Source organism: Anser cygnoides, chromosome 1 (assembly GCF_040182565.1).
Source record: "Anser cygnoides isolate HZ-2024a breed goose chromosome 1, Taihu_goose_T2T_genome, whole genome shotgun sequence".
In the NCBI taxonomy this organism is placed as follows: domain Eukaryota; kingdom Metazoa; phylum Chordata; class Aves; order Anseriformes; family Anatidae; genus Anser; species Anser cygnoides.
The window spans coordinates 66,703,048-66,723,179 of NC_089873.1; the positions used below are offsets into that span (position 1 = coordinate 66,703,048).

General features: G+C 40.5%; 1 protein-coding gene across 32 annotated transcripts in view; it reads left to right on the top strand.

The window, feature by feature from the left end:
• The window catches only part of CACNA1C (calcium voltage-gated channel subunit alpha1 C), a 482,661-nt gene that overhangs the window by 390,443 nt on the left and 72,086 nt on the right, over window positions 1–20,132 (top strand). For 15 of the 32 annotated variants that reach the window (XM_066990241.1, XM_066990240.1, XM_066990272.1 and 12 more), the window contains 11 exons: window positions 3,657–3,789; window positions 5,120–5,249; window positions 9,410–9,469; window positions 13,042–13,148; window positions 14,179–14,266; window positions 14,707–14,814; window positions 15,499–15,551; window positions 15,659–15,805; window positions 16,589–16,790; window positions 17,275–17,433; window positions 19,640–19,750. In XM_066990241.1, coding sequence (XP_066846342.1) covers window positions 3,657–3,789; window positions 5,120–5,249; window positions 9,410–9,469; window positions 13,042–13,148; window positions 14,179–14,266; window positions 14,707–14,814; window positions 15,499–15,551; window positions 15,659–15,805; window positions 16,589–16,790; window positions 17,275–17,433; window positions 19,640–19,750 — 1,298 coding nt within the window. Of the gene's footprint in view, window positions 1–3,656; window positions 3,790–5,119; window positions 5,250–9,213; window positions 9,274–9,409; window positions 9,470–13,041; window positions 13,149–14,178; window positions 14,267–14,706; window positions 14,815–15,498; window positions 15,552–15,658; window positions 15,806–16,588; window positions 16,791–17,274; window positions 17,434–19,639; window positions 19,751–20,132 lie in introns of all 32 variants that reach the window. The other 17 variants (XM_066990239.1, XM_066990253.1, XM_066990261.1 and 14 more) reach the window with 2 other exon arrangements.

A 20,132-nucleotide genomic window follows, 5' to 3' on the forward strand; every position in this document is an offset into this window, starting at 1 on the left:
AATTGTTTTTCTACTCTTTGTGAAGAGTGAAGTTACTTTTTCTCTTTTCCAACCTGAAAAGAGAACTCTGAAAACCTTTTTTTTTTTCCTTTTTTTTCTTTTTTCCTGAAAATAATATCTAATGGCTCGCACAATTGCCTGACCACTTCTTTCAGAGTTCACGGAAGTTACCATAAGGCTCAGATGGAGTAAAGTTTTGTAAATCACTTATTAGATACTATTTAGCATAGTCATCTACTCCATTCTGCAATATGAAGCTCAGAAACACCAAGGCCCTCTCAGAGCTGATATAGCACGTCACATCTGTCTTGCGTAGTCAGTTCTGGGGAACAAAGCTCTAAGGCTTTCTCTGGCATTAGCAAGCAAGAATTTCCCGATCCCCACATGTACCCTGTCCCTTCATCAGCTCCCCTGTGGCCACAGACCAGCCCAGAATCCTTCTGCTGATTGCTGTGCAGCCACATATGGCCCACCTGGGAAAACATTTTTTCTGCCCGTTTCCCACATGTGGATCCATTTCAACTGTTGTTGGAGGGAAACATCTCATTGCTTCTTAGATGCAGTGAGCAAGTTCTACCAATTTTCAGATTATGATTTAAACCTCCCATGGCTGTGTATCATTCCATCCCCTGAAAACAACCTTCAAACTAACCTAGGGTACAGAAACAACTGAAAAGGTCAATTTATTCGCTTTCCCTTTATTCTCTGCATCTACCCCACTCAATTTCCTATGAAGTTTCTATTGCCTCAACCAGAGTTTTCTCAGTAACCTCTTCTGACTGTATTTGCTGCATGGTGTAGCTCTTAGCCCCCAGAATACACTGTGTACTTGCAGCTCATCAGTTTACCTAGCCACTTTGCTGGAGGGAGGGACTAGTTCTTCCAGAGATTTGTGTACACTAGAAGGATTATTATGATGACATGTTTATTATAGGAAGACAGGGAGCAAGTCTTGCAGTCTGGTACAGAAACAGACAAAGAATTCAGAACGTCAGATGAAGGTAAAAGCTTGGGATGATTCATGGAAGCTTGAAGCAAAGCAATGTCCTTGCCCAAGAGTTCTGGTCTTTGTATAGTAAAAAGAAAAAAAATCCTCACCATTGAATATATCACTGATGCTGCACTGAAGCTTGTTTGTGCTTATGGCTTCACAACCAAAGGATGTAACTGTTCTAATGAAGTATAACTCAAGATGACAGTCCCAGATTTAAATTTCCTTGAACTTCAGGAGAGTTCAAAACTAGAACTGAACTTGGCAGCTCACAGTCATGTTTCTTCATGATTCCATGGGAGGCTTGAATAGAAAAGTCACTTTTTAAACACTAATATCCCTTAGGTATAGAAAAAAGAGAAAAAGTGTAAGATTGCAGATAATGAGTTCCCCAACCAACATGGGAATACTGTGTTGACCTTTGCTTGTATGAATGCCGGCAACTGTGCAGCATGTTGTTTCTTTATACTGGTAGATAGCTTAGGCAGTGACCTGAGCTGAAACTGTAATCATGTTATCCTTTCTGTATTTGACCCTCAGTTTTTGATTTTTTATGTGCCCTAGACCCTACTTTATATGAAAATCATTTAGAACATTATTCTTGCTCCATAACTGAGGAACTGAATGTGTTTTCCAGTCTGAAGATAGGTGGCTGTTATAATCATTAATATATTTCTTGCTCTGTGACAGACATTAGAAAAAGAGGAGAGAAGCAATGTTCCTTATGGTCTTTATGAGGCTGATCCTTCTGCTAAGAGTCCATTTTCCTGAGGCATTTTTTCATACCCATTTGAAAAAGTTTTTTTATAAAAAAAAATAAAATAAAAAACACTTTGAGAAAAGCTTTCTTTAAGAAAAGGAGTGATCTTATAATAAATGCACAGAACTGGGACTCAGAATACTAGTCTTTTAAGTGAAAGCTCTCAAACGTCCTACATGATCATGGACATAAGTACTCCAGACTGTTAAAGAAAAGGAATGTGCTTACCTCAGTCCTTGTCAGCCCACTTTGAAATCTATAGATAAGAGGTGCAAGTGCAAAGTGTTGTAATATTATATAAATATAAGCATTAACATTAACAACATTTTTTCAAGTACTATGCACAAAACTACTTCTGAAAGAATAAAGTCTGTAGAATGGGTATTATGAAGTGTTTTAGAACATGAAATTGAGCTGTTAAAAAATGGACCTGCTTAGAAAGTCCAAACTCTGTGTACCAGATCAAACATTTATTCAAAGATCTATCAAGTGAATTTAGCTGAACTCTTGCTACCAGAAGTGTAAAGAAAGAATCCTATTTGCATGCCATAATGACATGCATTGAAAAGGCCACTTTTCTCCTGTCTCTGACATCTAGACGGGATCTATGTTGATAGACGCACCAGCATCTTTCTGATGCATCCATTACCAGAGCAAGTACCATATCCAATCCTAAAGGAATAGATTCTTTCTGGAATTTATTTCACTTCATGGAGTTAAGATAAACCTTTTTAACTAGTGTTTCCGCCTTTGCGTTGGCTGGAAGATGAATCAGTTGTATCTTACCTGTCAGGCACCCTTCTTAAAATATTTCTTCCTGTCTTGCTAATTAAATGAGAGGATTGCAAACTTCAAAATATCAAAATCCTATCATATCATTTACAAAACAGCATCTGATTTCAGCAGGTAGAAGAAATCCTCAAAGGTGGAAGGTTCTCTTTCACATGCCACTTAGCTTCCATCTCTACATTTTCTTCCTTGAGGGTACTCAGTGATGTGGCAATGGCTTCATGAAGAGCTCTTACAAAGAGGAGAAAGAAAGGTCCTGATAAGCTGGAGAAAGGGTCTGAAGAAAATAAGATGCAGTTCAATAAGGATGAGGTCAAAGTGTCACTCTTGGGAATAGTCAGCAGCACAAATGCAGGGGGAAGTGACAGGCTAGGCAACCATTCTGTGGTACAGAATCTGTGGTTCATGCAAATCAGAAACTGATGGCAAATTAATACAAGAATGTGAATAAAAGAAGTGTCCATGAAGAACATTTAAACAGGAAAACAGTATTATAAATATAAGAGGTAATTAACTCTCCTTTGCACCAGTAGGACCTCAACTGCAGGTTAATCCTGCAGACAATCCAAAGGAAAGTAGTGAGAATGATCAGAGATCTAGAAAACAAAGCACCTCAGGAAAGACTTGTTTTTGTCTAGGAACAGGAAAGCCCGGCAGAAACATAGTAATGGTCCTCAACTATGTAAAAGCCTTCTGCAAGAGGAAGGGAATTACCTCTTTTTCTGTGTCCATGAAAAAAAAATACAACAGATAATGGATTTAGACTACAGCAAGAAAAGAAAGATTAAAGTTAGTCATTAGGGGAAGCTATTTTGCAGAAGGGACGGTGAAGCATATGAGGAGATTGTTGTGAGGATATTGTGGATTTATCAGCATTGATGGTTTTGCAAACAGACTAGATCTATATTTGCCAGGATGGACGCTGGGCAGTGGATGGTGCCTTGGAGAAGGGAAGTGGACAAGGAACCTCAGGCTTTCATCATCTTATTTTGATGATTCTAAGTTTTTAGCTCTAGTTCCAACAGAAACAAATGCCACGGTACTCTATAAGGGGTAGTATTATGCATAAAATAAAAGCATTTTGTGTGAAATAAAAAATAAAGATGTTTCTTGCAGCAGAGGAAGATGAGGAAGAACCTGAGATGCCTGTTGGCCCTCGACCTCGCCCAATGTCTGAACTGCACCTCAAGGAAAAGGCTGTGCCCATGCCTGATGCCAGTGCTTTTTTCATCTTCAGTCCTAACAACAGGTATTTAAGAGGCTGCTCAGCTGCAGCAAGGAGGAGAAGAGCAGGTACCCCTTTCACAGTGGTCCCCAAAGGTTATGTTGTGCAGAGCTCCCTTCCAAAAGTTAATATCAGAGACCACCTTTGACCACTCTGTCTTTCACCCTGGCATAAAATCTCCGTGTAAGCAGAAATGTAGAAAGCACTCTGACAGCATTAAGTGGGAGGACAGGGCACCTGCAAGTCTGATTGAAGACACAAATCATCAAAGCTTTGGAAATAACAGCCTCAGAGGCAAGTCAGTAATTGGAACTACCCAACAAATTCAGGTCCAAACTGCAAGCAAGCCATCGTGCAGTCAGGCAAGCATGAGGCTGGAGCTTCTTGTCCTAATATCTTCTCAAAAAATACTCCCAGTAAGGAGTTCCTGTCTTTCTGCTTGTCACTGACCAAGAACAAGCGTGCAAGAAAAGAAACGAGGAGGATAAGAGTCCATAGAACTGAGGGGAGGCTGAGAAGAATTGTCTTTCTCTCACACTCTTCCCTCAGGCTTCTCCATACAGTGTGGCTTCACATTGCCCCACTTCTCTTTCCAATACCAATGCGTGAGATCAGTGCCATGAGTGGAGGGCTGAGCAGGGCCCACAAGGGAATATATCTTTTAAAGGTTCAGAAATTATCTCACTGTTCAGTGATCTGTACAGTGTCATGTATCCGAATGTCTCCCTTGGGGACTTTGCCTCCAAACAGTCTGAAAGTAAGGCAGGGCCGTAAAAGCACAGCAGAATTCAGAGCCTGTCTTCCCTCAGCAGGGCTTGTGCCACTCCTTCTTGGTATGTGCAACAGGGAGAGCCTGATGATGACTGGGACTCATGGACTCTAATGTCAGCTTTGCCACCCACCCACTGTTGCTTGTTGGAAAAGTAAATTAACCTCTGCAATCATCTGTAAAATTGCTATAATAGGGGCTTGGAGGCTTAACAGCCAAAAGTAGAGGTAAATAGATTAATGAAGTGCCTCTAGAATTATCCATAGGACTGTTATAAAGTTTAACTCCTCATATCCTGCTATCATTGTATGGAAGGCACATATCTAAATCACACACCAAGCATGAGTCCTGCAGGCAGCCAGTCACCATCACTGCATGACACAGAGAGCCAAGGCTGCCCAGCACCTAGCAGGGCAAAGCAGAGCTGCCTGGGCCATTGCTCTCCCTGCTGCAGGGGCAGAGGGAAGCTGCTCTGCAGAGCAATCCTCCAGGGCCAGTCTTGCCAGCAAAAGAGGAAGAGGGAAATGTTTCCCAGGTTTTGCTGTTCTCTGAGAGATAAAGTTATGCCTCTCCTCTCTCTTTCAGGTTTCGTGTCCACTGCCATCGAATCGTTAATGATAACATTTTCACCAACCTGATCCTATTTTTCATCTTGCTCAGCAGCATCTCCCTGGCAGCTGAGGACCCCGTCCGACACCTCTCCTTTAGGAACCAAGTATGCTTACCATACTCCTTCCCTCGCTGTGTATTAGAGGCGTGGTACAAGCAGATCATGAGTCGTAGCCAGGAAAGGCAGAAAATACTGCATCAGAGGCTTTGGGAGTGATTCTCTGCCCTGATTTTTACCTTTTGTACACTGTGTGTAAAATCATTGTTTTTTGCAGGGAACATGAATCAGTGCAGAATTTGGCCTCTAGTTCGTTTCAGAAGTGTCTGTTAGGGGTAGAAGGACAGGAGACTGAAGCAAAATTATTGCTCCCTGGAATTTAAGGCATTAAAAATGGGCTGTAGAAACATTGATTGGGGTTCAAATAATTCAAATTCAGGGGATTTACAAGTTCCCTTTGGAATGTTTCCTCTCCTGCCACTTTTTTGTTTGTTTGTTTTCTTTTTGGTTTTGTTTTTTTTTCTTTTGAGCTAAAAAGCCCAAGGCCTGATTTTCTCTTTGTTCACACTGGTTGTGAATCAGGAGTAAAATTCTTGAGTTTGATGCAGTCACTTTGGAGGAAATTGGTGTCATCAAGGTTATAATCAGGCTGCTTGAGTGCAACCTGCAAAGCTATCACTGAGTTTGAGATAATCCTCAGAAAATATGCTGTGCTCCTCTCCTTGCCAGGCTGGGGGAAGAAGAGGAAGGCATTCATCACATAGATACATTCTCACCTTTTTCCTGACCATTCATATTAGCCTTTTGAAATGTTCAGTACTTAACTGCCAGTGGTAGTTTCCATTTATCTGGGGTCATACAGAAATCACAACTGCCAGCAGTCATATATGAGACTTATGACCTCTGCTGTCTGCAGTGGCATTTTGGTGCCTTTAAGCTGGAGGAACTTTCTAGGCATAAACAGTGGGCCATTTATTTACTTATTAATATTAAAACTTTAATTTAATGCTCATTGTTCTACCTAGCAGAAGAATTCTGGCCTGAGCCTTCATTTAAATGCACATGTGCATGCAGAGAAGGTGCTAATGGAAGCTGATTCCTGAACGTATCTCAGCATTGCTTTGCATTTTGTCCTGAAGAAGGGTACTAAATAGTAGTCAAACGCGTCAGTAATGATCCACTTGTGCATGGCTGAGTGTGCCCACCATTTAGGGCTAAATGTATGTCAACATGTATTAGCACTGCAGAATGATGTCAGCTGGCATATGGGCTTCTGACATTCCACAGAATCTGCTGTACAATCTATAGCAGAGATATTTAAATGAGAAAAAGAAAAGAAAAGAAAAGAAAAGAAAAGAAAAGAAAAGAAAAGAAAAGAAAAGAAAAGAAAAGAAAAGAAAAGAAAAGAAAAGAAAAGAAAAGAAAAGAAAAGAAAAGAAAAGAAAAGAAAAGAAAAGAAAAGAAAAGAAAAGAAAAGAAAAGAAAAGAAAAGAAAAGAAAAGAAAAGAAAAGAAAAGAAAAGAAAAGAAAAGAAAAGAAAAGAAAAGAAAAGAAAAGAAAAGAAAAGAAAAGAAAAGAAAGAAAAGAAAGAAAAGAGTAGTGAAAACTGTGAAAGATAAAAGTGAAAGTGAAAGATAAAAGAGCTGAAACTTTGGTGCAAAGTGGCAAAGTGTTGTCTTGTGTATTTGAACCTGCTGATGTTGCACTGATGTGTTTAATTTTTACAGGTACAGGTGTTTAAAATGTATCATGCAAGGGGACACTGACAAGATGTTTGGGTTGCAAATGTTGTCTGCCTATACACTTTGACAGTAGAACAGTAAGACTGGATCCTGCTCAGTGCCTGGGAGGGAAAGCAAGCAAGATGAATACAAACACGCTGCCTTGCCCTCATGCTGGGACAACATAATCAGGCGTTCACCTTCTGTGGCCCTGTACTGCTGTTGATACAAACTGTCCCAGAGCAGGAAGACAGGAACAGAGAGAACCTCCTCCTGCAAGGGCTAGCAAAGAGGCTTGGATATTTCATCTGTCCTGGGGTGGGCTAGTGGCTGCATCTTTCCTGTGTCACACAGGGCTCAGGCAGCAAGTCTGTGGAAGTGCCTCTCCAGTCTGATCAAACAGCCTTCAAATCCCAAGCAAGACATAAAACTTTATGGTCTCACAATATTCTCCTGTTTGCATCCTGGCAAGGTGCTCTTTCATTTTAATATATTCTGGATTAAATATATATTTAGATAATAATAAGTATGCCTGCTGGTAAACAGTACCACCTGCACAGGTGGGAAGTGATCATTTCCATTAGGCGTGATTTCATCTATATGGAATGTCTTTACTAGCTGCAGCTTTGGGGCCAGATTCACCAGTATGCCGTAGCTGCTTTGCAGTGCTCTGGTGATGTAAAGCAGCTGCAGGCCCAGCTTAATCATCCACTTTAATCAAGTTTATGGCTGCTTTATGTCAATGGAGTCATGCAAAGCAGCCTTAGAGTACCCATGAATTTGGCACATACATTATAAAATTATTCCATTGATATAATAACCAAATGTCAGGACCTAGAAGGCAGCAATGCAAGGGGACATTTCCAGCTATAATGTGTGGGAATTAATATAGAATGCAACTGAGGTCTGTCCATCCTTGAAAAGGCCCTTTTTTAATTTGCAAAAAAAAAAAAATTATAGACCCTAAGCCATCCTCAAAGAAGAGAAAACAACTTCTGCGTAAGTCTTGGGGTCAAAAATCCAGCAGTAACCTAAGGGGCTTTAGGTTATGCAGCAGGAGTAAATGATATATGTCCCCATTTGACCTTCATTGTCAGCAAATCACTCTAGGTTGGGGTCATGCTTAAAGGGTGCAATATAAATTAACCCTGTAGTTTGCAATAGCTACCGATTGCCCATGGCATACCAAGCTGTAAGAATCTAGCCACCTTTGAGTTTGTATTAGAGCAAGACCATCTAGATACAATAAAGAGATGTGGGATGGGAAGGATAGTTCTGTATGTTTACTAGTATTTTAGCACTAAAGGATTAAATTTGAAAATGATCAAGTTTCTACTGCTTCCTTATATTGGCCTTCAGGTTTAGAACTTGGTTAAGCTAAAACAACAGTAATCCAAGGGCACAATACTTTTGGTTTTAACCATTTGCGGTATAGATAACGTCAAAATGGTTTGGGATATTGGAATATATTGGTAACAAATGGAGTCCAATTCTGGTCCCAGTAGTAAGTTTAAAAGTTTTCATTTACTTTTGTGAGCTGTAGGTCAATGGGCAGTGAAAGACATCTCCATCCTTGATGCTGTTACTTAGAAAAATCACTTAACCCTTCCAGACTTGCTGTTGCCTTCTGTGACACTTTAGGGCCCCTTCTTGTGGTCTGCTATGCATGCCATAGGTATGCCCACCACTGGGTCTAAGTTCATTGGAACAAGGGGTGTTTCAGCTTGCCTGTTACACAGAATGCCAATGGAAAGATGCAAGATATAAGTTAGGCACATTTAGTGCATGATCAAATTATGGTCACTGTGATTCTGTTCAATTGGCAGAGTATTTGTTATTCATCCTAATCCAGGGCAAGTCAGGATATAGAAAAAAATGAGCTAGAGCATCAATTTGCAGTCTGTTTTTCTTCCTTCACAAGAGACACAAAACAAGCCTGAATGGCAGTTAGTGAGAAAAAATCTCATGTTTTCCACTGAGAGACCAGATATCCTTGTATTCTCAGTTTGGAAATCTGTTTGTGAAAAAAACTTGAATTGTCTGTGCGTTATCACATTAAGAAAAAAAAAAATAGAAAAAAAAATCCTATAACAACAACCAAAAGCTTGTTTTCCCTCCACAGCCTTTATGGGATTGTAACTCCGAAAAGATTTCATGTAATGTGCTGCTTGTCCTATGTGCCAGGACCTTCACTGCACTCAACAGGACGTCATTACAAAACCATTTCCTATATAGCCCTCCTTGTTCCCTTGTTAGGAGACTTGTGCATTTGATTTTGAACTGTGATTTCCCATTCTGGTGGCCAGTCACTGATCTACCCTCCCCACTCCTATTCCCTTTTGTTTTTACAGATTCTCTTTTATTTTGATATAGTTTTTACTGTCATTTTCACCATTGAAATTGCTCTGAAGGTAAAGTGCCCATCTTCTCTACCATTACCTGTTCACAAGCTTACTAGTTTTCTGCCACTATCTGTTGCTAACACACACGCCTGTTTGTTCCTGGGTCACGCTCAGTACAACTAACCCGATTGTGCTTATTTTTCAGATCCTAGGCAATGCAGACTATGTCTTCACTAGTATCTTTACATTAGAAATTATTCTTAAGGTAACCAATCTGAGCAATAAACTCATTTTCTGCTTCTTTTTTTCTTTCTTTCTTTCTTTCTTTCTTTCTTGCTTTCTTTCTCTCTCTCTCTCTCTCTCTCTCTCTCTCTCTCTCTCTCTTGCCCTCTCTTGCTCTCTCTTTTTTTTTTTTTTAACTCCAGTATTATCTCTACACAAAAGATCGCTTATCTTTTGGTTTTATGCTTTTGGTAGTTGCTTAAAAAGAAGTCTTATGTGAAGTTTTGATATTCAGACTTATAAGGCGAATATCAACACAATGCTTTTTTAGGGGAAATGCAATGACAGGATGACAAGTAAGAGGACCAAGAAAAAGGCCTTCACTCCAGAAACTGTTCTCACTACCGTGTCTTTCCAAAACAGGACTTATTTGCTGTACAAAGAATCCCGAGCTCATGCTCCTGTTATACATGCTACAACTCAAAGAGAATGTCTCAGTTCTGCACAAGTCATGAGGCTGGGCCAAAGAGCAGCCAATACCTTATGGAAGGTTATAGGGTGCACAGCCAAATAGGAGCCAGGCAGTGATTCCACCAGAGAGTACAGTGCAAAAGCTCATGTTTTAGGAGCGGAGAGTTAACCAAGAATACAAATCACCGAAACATGAGGGACTGTGGCTACAAATGAATATTGCTGCACTGCCTGTTTAAAACCTGGCTTCACATTTCCCAGAAAACATGCTCTATACCAAAGGAAATGTGCAGGAGAATGTTTTAGCTCAGAAGAAAATAAAAATAGGCTGCCTCATTCTTAACTCTAATTTTCCCAAATTTGTAGCCTAATAATTTAAATAACAGTAATTGGGCAAAGTTCTGGCTTTCTAAATGCTAGGTTCATTTGGCAGCTTGTTTATTTTTCTCAGCAGGCTAGTTCTAAGTGCTGGCCTGCAGCACCTTAGGGTTGCTCAGATCTTGCAACTCAAGACCCTAATAACAGTATCCATACTGGAGGCTGGCAAGTAGGGTGGCCCCTACATATTTTTGTAGAGAGGAATGCTTTTTGACATGATTTTAAATCAGCAAAGCCATAATATTCTCCAAAGAGGTGTGCATATTATGCTGCTGTGCAGTGTGCATCTGTGTTTACACAATAAATCTGAATGTGCACACGCCAAATAGCCTATCAAAAAGGCTTGTCAAAAAAGGAAAACATCTTAACAGCAACACTTAAAATCAAAATTGCATTTCAAGTCTTAGCTTTCTATACCAGGGCACCTTTCCACCTGTTCGAACTTACAGTAGCAATTCTGCTGCCATTGAAGCAAATGGTAACACTCCTAACGACTTTAGGGGAATCAGAACGTAACCTAACCCACTGGTGTATTGCTCTGTTTTCATCAGGGAAGCGTACTGCATAGTACCTGTTTCCGAGCTTCCTGATGCCCTCCCATTAACTTCAATGGATTTAGGTCACCACCCTTGGATTTTCTCCAAGTACAAGTGGGAGAGGAGTGCAAAGAATACTAATATTTAATAAATTCTTCTGTTCTTATCCCATCAGTTCCTGCCTCACAAGTTTCTGGGTTTCTCCAGGCCTGTTTCTCTGCTGCCTTTCATTAAGCACAATCTTTTGCACAACAGAAAAGTTGATGTAAACAGTAAGAAGCAAAAGAACAAATAACTATATGATTATCAAGACTGTAGAGAAACAAACTTATCTGCCCCCATGTTGCTGACAACACCTCCAAGCCCACACTGCCATGGTGGATTCTGATGAACGTTAGCAAGGTGACCAACTTTGCAATGTTTTGAACATGCCATTGAAGATAGTTATGGTTTAGTTTTAAATGGCACCCTAAGAGTTTTGTTCAGTGTACCAGGTGGGAGGCAGACACAGGTTACATACTCTTTGAGAGTCTCTTCTTAAATAAAAAATCTCCCAACCACAGTTTGCATAGAACTTAAATTCAACAGAGCTTCCCCTCCTGATTTCAATGGTGTCTCCTTTTTTTCAAGTTTGCCATACAAAATATAATCAGTAAAGGGCATCTTTACCACCTTTGTTATGGCAAGAACCCCCCCATTCCCGAATCAAATGTGTCTATAAGTATAAATTCTAAACCAAGACGAGTTTATACTTCCTCCCCTTCTCAGTTCTGTCTGACTGATTGATAGTTGGCTCCCTGATGTCATGGATGTTTGGTGAAAAAATTATCTGATATACCATTTGCCCTTCCACCATCCTCTGGCTACCTAATTGTCACAGGTAGGCAAGGCTGGAAGCCACTAGTAGCTATGCCATCCTGAGCTACTAGCCGGAAAACTCCCGTTTTAATTTCTAGTTCATACTTCTCAGCTGGAAGAGTCTGGTCATTGAGGAACAGTCTAATGACGTCTGCTTCAGGTTACTTTAGACATCTAACTTAGATGAGATTCAGAGGACTGAATTTACAAGCCTATGTTCCTAACCCAGGTAATGAAATGAGATTAGCAGCTGGGGGAATGGGGTTTCTGCAAAGCAGTTATGTTAGATCACTTACTGATGCTAAGGTAGGTGGTAAAAATAAGATTATCACTTCTCCCTCTTTCGCCATGCCAGACTCATCTAGTCGCATTCTAAAACTGAGCTCATTCTAAAATTCAGAGTCAGGACCTTTGCTCTCCTGAGCTCAGAATTGTGACATTGTGGCTGAGACCCATTTCTGTTTATACTGGTTCTTAATCCAGTTCTGGAGCTGTGACATCCTCCTCAGCGCCAGCAAGTATTCAATAACCCTTTGTATGCAGGAGGGGCAGGACCTCCCTTGTAAAATATGTAAAATCTTTCCCTTCCTCATCTGGGTGATATTCATAATGACTATGTCCACAAAGAGGCTTCTTGGTCTCAAGGAACATTACCTTGGCTTCTGTTAGGAAAACAAAGGAGAAAATGGAACTGCTTCTAGAATAAAAAGGGAGGAAACTGTGTAGAGGTAGGAAAAAGCATATGGGATTGAGCTGAACAGAAGTAGCAAACTGAAGAGAACAGGAATTCTGCCTGATGCTTCAGTGCAGCTCTAAAGCATGAAGTCCTGGAGGGATTCTGTTCTTTCTTCAAAGAAGAAAGAGAGCTCAACTGTCCACTGCAGCCAATATAAGCATTGAAAAACATCACAAAAGAGCCCTTTTTGTTTCATGTGTTTTATTCAATTTAACTAAAGAGGCCTTTATATAATACTAGTATCATACTCACAAGTGTCCTCTGCCATTGGAAAAATGAAAAAATAAATAAATAAATGCATAGGATTGCAATGAGTAGTTTTTGCAAACACTCTTTTTGCTGCTTTACTGATTCAGTATGTTATATACTCTGTGCAGTCTAAGTGCGTATTTTTCTCACTGCACCTAGTGTTGGCTTTCCATAGTTAGGTCTTTCATAGTTATCTTACTGTCTTCTTCACTCTCTCTTCTCTCCATGGGGACTCAACTTCTCCTTTGGGGCCTGAGGGTAGATTGTCTTGTCTATGTTAGAAATACCACCCCTACCCAAATATATACTCTGAGCACAACCAGATGGGTTTGGTTTCTGAACAGATGTTAACGGCAAAGTGTGTTTGTGTCGTGTGCCTTCCTGCAGATGACCGCATACGGAGCTTTCCTCCATAAGGGCTCCTTCTGCAGAAACTATTTCAACATCTTAGACCTGCTGGTGGTCAGCGTTTCTCTCATCTCCTTTGGGATCCAGTGAGTGAGCTGTTTTCAATCGGTTGTTTTTTTGGGACAGGAGGGCTGGGCTGGGAGATGATACCTAAATCTCATTCTCTTATCTGGGTAAGATTTTTCTCATGAGCCTGGAGGTATTTTTCTCAGATGATTCAAGAGGCATTAAAATTCATTCTCATGAGGGGATGTGATAATTGGGAAATGCTATACTAATGACCTGGAGGGAACATCTTCCAGAAAGAGCAAATGAGAACAAGAAATTTGATCCACTGGGAATCATAACACTCAGCTTTGTTCCAAGATTTCTGAGTCACTTTATCAGTTCAGGACAGTTAAGTGACTTACTGTTCCTTCCCAGAGCTCTCATTACCTCTTTATAAAATGGGATGATAGTGATTTCCTACTTCCTAATATACCACAAGTCTTGGTCAATGGAAGATCATCAAGTGCTTCAAAAGCTACGTAAGAATCTGCAGAGCACTGGTGGCAGCATCAGTTGAGCCTGCTTCTGTCACTCCATTTTGTATTGGTTGATTTGCTAATTTGCTTAATAAGTTATAGGACCTACCTGGACAGTATACCTGTAATGCCTGAGTCACCTGAAGTGTCCATTCTTCTGTGAATATTTCAGCAGAGAAGCTCTCTATGAGCCCTGTCGGAAAATGTCTTGCAATGCCTACATATTGGCACAATTTCCATCAGAAAGCTATAGAATATTTGGCAACTTGCCCTGCTTATAAAAATAAATAAATAAAAATCCCTGCTCATGTTGCATTCCCTTCAGTAATACAACAGAGACGGTGAAAGCCAGGAGAATGTATACTGATGCTGCATAGATCAGGAAGCAAGACCTACGAAGGTAGCACCAGCGAGTGATTTCCTTATTCCTGAGATGCCAGAGCAAGTAGAAATGAATTTACTCTCTAGCTACCCTAAGCATCCTAAGGTTATGTAGGACTTCAGATGAGAAAGAGTGGATGAAATCCATCTGTCCTTGCAGCACACCCCCTATATTGCTGTCTGTCTCAAGCGTTCCAATACTTTCTTCCAGGTCCAGTGCCATCAATGTGGTGAAGATCCTGCGTGTTTTGCGAGTACTTAGACCACTGAGGGCCATCAACAGAGCCAAAGGGCTAAAGGTTAGAAGAGTCCCAATGCATTCTGTAAAGTATAAATCTGAGTTATTTCAGGCTGCAAGGACTTTTGCAACAGTTCAAGTAGTGTTTAAGCCTCACCACAAAGGTTATATGATGTTTTCTGGGGTTACAGATGGGCTCTCAAGCCTTACTCTATTAGTTAAATTCCTTCCTGTGGGCCTGGTGGGTGCCCAACTATGTAAGACTCTGCTACTGGACCATTCAGAGAGCTAAGCGTTGGAATTTTCCTACCACTCTTTGCTTGCTTCTATAATGATAAAAGTAACAAGTTGGTTTTCTCTCCCCTTTCCTGAGACATTACTTAATGGGTAATAGTTAAATGAAATATTTGTATTTGTCATTGTAGCCTTGGGCTTCACTCCTAGCCAGAGCAGCTCAGAACAGTCCTGCAAGTTACTTTTGTTCCTATCTTCCATTTGCAGCATGTGGTCCAGTGTGTGTTTGTCGCCATCCGAACCATCGGAAACATTGTGATTGTCACAACTTTGCTGCAGTTCATGTTTGCCTGCATTGGAGTTCAGTTGTTCAAGGTAAAACCATTGGACCCGTTCATCCAACCATTACACTAAGCTGTTTTCTCGGGTGGGAAGAAAAATATGAAAAACCTTGAGGAGGGGAGATGGAATCTTCCCGTGTGAAAGGCAGTGTGGGCACCGTCGTAGTTACCTGGGCTCCTGCTACCAGGAGTTCCCCAAAACTGGATCAGGTATTTTCAGAACTGCTGTGCTTCACCTGTAACGGTAAGAAATCACCAGTAACATCAGTAAGCCTATTTTCCAAATTGCTTGTGGCATGACAAATGAAGGGGGCTGTTCTAAGGGATTGGTAATTACAGGCTGTCTACCTTCCATTTTACAGAAGATGGGGTATGCCAGCTAATTACTGGAGGTTACTCATTCACTTCCTTACATCTGCTTTTATTTCTGTGCCCTTCACCACCCTTCGGACAATTAGTGTTTGGCAGCACTCAGGGCACATGCACCTCAGGACACACACAGAAAAACACTGTGCAAGCAGATGAAAGCCTGTGCTCTTGAACTACCTAGACGTAGGCAACTCTTGATACAGTTTGTTCACATCTGCCTGCAAAAGAGCATGTAAACATACCCATAGTAGTTAAGCAAGTAGTAAGTGCAGCCACCTTGGTACATGACCTGCCCTAACCCTTGCACTGTCAGGAAAGGAGGCTTCATTCTTCTTTCTTCCTCTTCAAGGGCAAACTCTATAGCTGCACTGATAGCTCCAAGCAGACAGCAGCAGAATGCAGGTGAGTCTGACCTTTCCCACTCAGCCCCTTTCCCTGGCCACATGCTCTCAGGGCCTGGCACTGGAAGTGCAGTTCTGTCACATTCTCTCTCTCCTCTCCACCCACAGAGGGTACTACATTACATACAAGGATGGTGAGGTCAACCAGCCAATGATCCAGCCCCGGAGCTGGGAGAACAGCAAGTTTGACTTTGACAACGTCTTGACTGCCATGATGGCCCTCTTCACTGTCTCGACCTTTGAGGGCTGGCCAGAGTGAGTGCTTCTTGAGATGATGCAACACTAGTAATGTCCTCATTCATTTCAAAAGAGGAAACTCAAATGCAGAGAACAGACTTTCCCATTCTAAGTATTTAAAAAGTCTAAAACATTATATGTAGCAATAGCAGCAGCAGTCATTGTAGTACTAGGTACGTAGTAAATTCCTCAGGACCTGTAGGAATTGTGGTTCCTGTACTTGTAAGCAGTGTATAGCACTGTCTCTGGTTCTTAATAAATGATTGTCAGTAGCAGCAGTAATAACAATATTGATACAAATATTATGTATATAAAGGGATATAAAACGCCTGTCAGGCACTTACCAGTATTGCTAGGTGCTGCAGGTTTCCCCGTGGAGCCAGTGGTCCACTTTGAAATACAGCACTGCTAACTGTGCAATATGGGTAGACACAGGATATCTCACCAGGCTGTCCTCTCTTTGTCACAGGGGCTGAGGACTCCCACAGTTCCTCTCAGTCAGTGACATGGGCATGTAAGGTTATCATGGGGTTGCCCTTGAAATGGGTCACAAGGTGATGCTAACAGCAGTGTTAACAAATGTTAAAAGTGCTGAACAGGTTCAAACATATAAAGTTAATAAAAGCTGTGTTCTCTCTTTTGCAAGAGTTTATACTCAGATCAGTGCAAGTCAGTGCATCTGTGAGTGAGGTAATTTTGATACAATCCAAGAAAATCACAAAACTGAGTTTTATAACATCACCTATAAGGCCTCATGACAGCTGCAGATTTTCTCTGCATTGGGCTCCTGTTTGCTTTCAGGTTGCTGTATAGGTCCATTGATTCCCACATGGAGGATGTGGGACCCATCTATAATCACAGGGTTGAGATCTCCATCTTCTTTATTATCTACATCATCATCATTGCTTTCTTCATGATGAACATCTTCGTTGGTTTCGTCATCGTCACATTTCAGGAACAAGGAGAACAAGAATACAAGAACTGTGAGCTGGACAAGAACCAGGTAATTTACAATAACTTACTGCCACTAAGGATAGAAAATACATTGAGAATAAACATTTAAGAGAGAAATATAAACATAGAGGAACATGTGAAAGTGCCAAAAAAATATAAGCTGGCTTCACTACCATCTTTAAGAAAACTGGCTTTAAAAAAAAAAAAAAAAAAATCTTGCTGTAAGATTTGCACAAAGGACAGTATTTACTTAAAAATGTGTGCTGTCCCATTTGGTTCACTGAGATTAGATGAGAGTGACAGCACTCTGTGGTCAAAGTAAATATATATGGATCTCTAAAACAGGTAGAATATATGCATTCAGATTAGAAAGATTAGAAAATCTTCTTCCAGGCATTGTCATTTCAGAAAATAACTTGAAACACATAGGTTTTATATATATATATACTTGAAACACATTTTTTATATCTGGGAGTATCTGATCAATCCCATATTTTTTTTTGATTTTTAAACTTACCGTGCCTCTTTCACAGCGCCAGTGTGTAGAATACGCCCTGAAGGCCCGGCCCCTGCGGAGATACATCCCTAAAAACCAGTATCAGTACAAAGTTTGGTATGTGGTCAACTCCACCTATTTTGAATACCTGATGTTCGTTTTGATCCTGCTGAACACCATCTGCCTGGCCATGCAAGTAAGTAAGCAAGCAGAAAACCTCACAGGTGGTGAATTATTAGACCTAGTTGGGGGAAATGTAGAAATAACAGAGGCTGAAACCTAATTTCACCTTCACACCATGTGTTGAGGGAGAGGAACATGATAAAAGGCATTGTACTGTGTTCACTCATGATGATATTTAGTTAGAATTAGGAACCTGCCTCTCCTCTTTGTGCTAAAATGTGATGCTTTCAACAATCCTGTTTATCTTGTTTTAAAACAAAATTTTAAAAAGTTATATCACTTGCAAATTCAGTGGCCTCTGTAGTAACATGTGACTTCTCAATTCTGACTTGTCTTCTATGAAATGCAAGAATAAGCCTTGAACTGTCACTCACCTAAGATCTGAATTTCAAATTTTAGCCTTTTCTATGTTAAAAAGTAGGGAGCGAATAAGTTGGCAAACAAGGCCATCAAGGGAAGTGGGAATTGAGGGTCCCTATTATCTCCATTGTTCTACATTAAGAATCATAGAAATTTGTCGAGAAAGAACCTCTAGAAGCTGTATTTTCTACTCCATCACCACAAAGTAGGATCAACTCCACCTAAAGTATTTCTTGATAGTTGTTTGCCTAACTTGCTTCATTAGTGATGCTACTGATTGCTCTACTACCCACTATACTGTGCATTCATTTTCCTTAATGTGTGAGGGGTTTCCAAATATCTAGTGGGAATCCACCAAAGAAACATCTGCAGCTGGATCTACAAGAATAGCAAATAAAGGTAGTAGATTAACATGTGCAGGTGGAAGAGCAGTAAAGGGGAATAAGACATAACCTTTACTAAGTGGTCAGTTAACAAAAAGGAAGTTTTATGTTCTTTTCAGACAGGGAATGAGCCTGTATAGACAAAAACAGTTCTGTACATTTACCCAAGCCTGTCCTTTTCTGGTTTTTACCTTCCACTCTGCCTTTGCCCTTGGTCTCTATCACCTTCCTTTTTGTTTTGAGTCAGTCCCACTCTTCTCTCAGCTGAAGCATCTGCTGCTATACTGTCATGAAGCAACAGAGGGGAACTGTTATGTTCACTTGGAAGCTTTGGAGCATGCTCAGCTGCTATGACATTGGGGCATGCACAGGGCAGATAGATCTAGAAGCTGGTGAGATGTTTGTGAGCCTACAAGCAGGACAGCATCTCCGGAGATTCTAGGAAGTCCATATCCATCCCGAGAAAAGCACAGTTTTTCAAAAACTTACACTTTGGTTCAAACTTAGAAAAGCCACATTCCAGTAAAATTCCAAGTTTTTAACCAAAGACCTGCAGGTACTAGAGTCTTTCAAGGAAAATGTCATGAGCAATTTTGAAAATTCCTCAACAATGGATTTTTTCCCTAGCCTGTCCTTCATCTGTATCTGAATTGTTTTAACTAAAGCTCTTTCAAATAAATCACCCTGATCCAATGCAGAATAGGAAAATTCAGTCCAGGTGGTTAAAACTGTCAAAATTAAGCAACTACAAACAAGGTCTTGTAATATGAACTGAAAGACAACTTCAAAATAAGGTAATCGGTCCCAAGTATAAAGATTTTGAAATAAGGATATGAAAAATGAGGTGGCAAAATCTGCAGAAGACATTATTTGAATTAATCAATAGATTACAGAGCGTAACTTCATAAGATCTTAATAAAGTTAAGTGAATGGTAGCATGATTGCAAATTTAATTCAGAGTTGGCAAATGCAAGATAATGCATATTAGAAAGATATGATGTGAGCTGTTGATGTACTTTGCAGAATCCTGAATCAAGTGCAATTATTTGGGGAGTGCCTTGGTATCATTATGAACAGCTCAGTGAAACCCCCTGTTCACTGCACAGTAGCAATCAAACAAAAAAAGTAACCCAGGTGTTAGGGAAGGGTAAGATAACAAACACAATTGGAAATTGCCTTGTACCATTATGCAGATTTATAGCCCTCAACTGGAATGATAAATGTGATTTTGGTAGCCCCCAATCAAAAACATTTTTTTTTAAAGAGAAGAGATCCAGAGTCAGATTACAAAAATGGCTAGAGGTATAGAAATGCTTATGTTTGAAGGGAGATGGGAATTCTAAATTGAAAAAACGGAGCATGCTGGGGTTTCCTTTAGATAACCTTGATGTGGAGGGAGATTAGTAGTAGTCCTGTGGATAACCAACTAGCTGGCATGTCCATTCCTCACAATGCTGCCGGGACACTGTTTTTCAGCACTACGGTCAGAGCTGCATGTTCAAGGAAGCCATGAACATCCTCAACATGCTTTTCACTGGCCTCTTCACTGTCGAGATGGTCCTGAAATTAATCGCCTTCAAACCTAAGGTAGGTGCTTTAGGTGTAGAGTTTCCCAGCCTCTGTGTGTGTGTGCATGTGTGCGGGGCAGCTGTGAGGAGAAGGAGGAGGTGAAACTCTTTGATCTCTCACCCCACCGATAAATGAGCTGGACAGTTGCTCTCTGGATTGGAGTCTCATGTGTATTTAATAATTTTTTCACTGGAGAGTAGACATGCTAAATAAATAAATAAATACGGAAAAACAGTGACACCTGCTAATAAAGAAGGTTCCTAGTTCTCTGTTTTCATTAAGTTATAATAGTGACACTATGTTTAGGCTATAACATGTTTTCCATGCTGAACATTATTCTGATGTTCTCTCTGACTTTCTTAAAATGAAATAGAAATATCATCCTATGATTAGTCTCCTG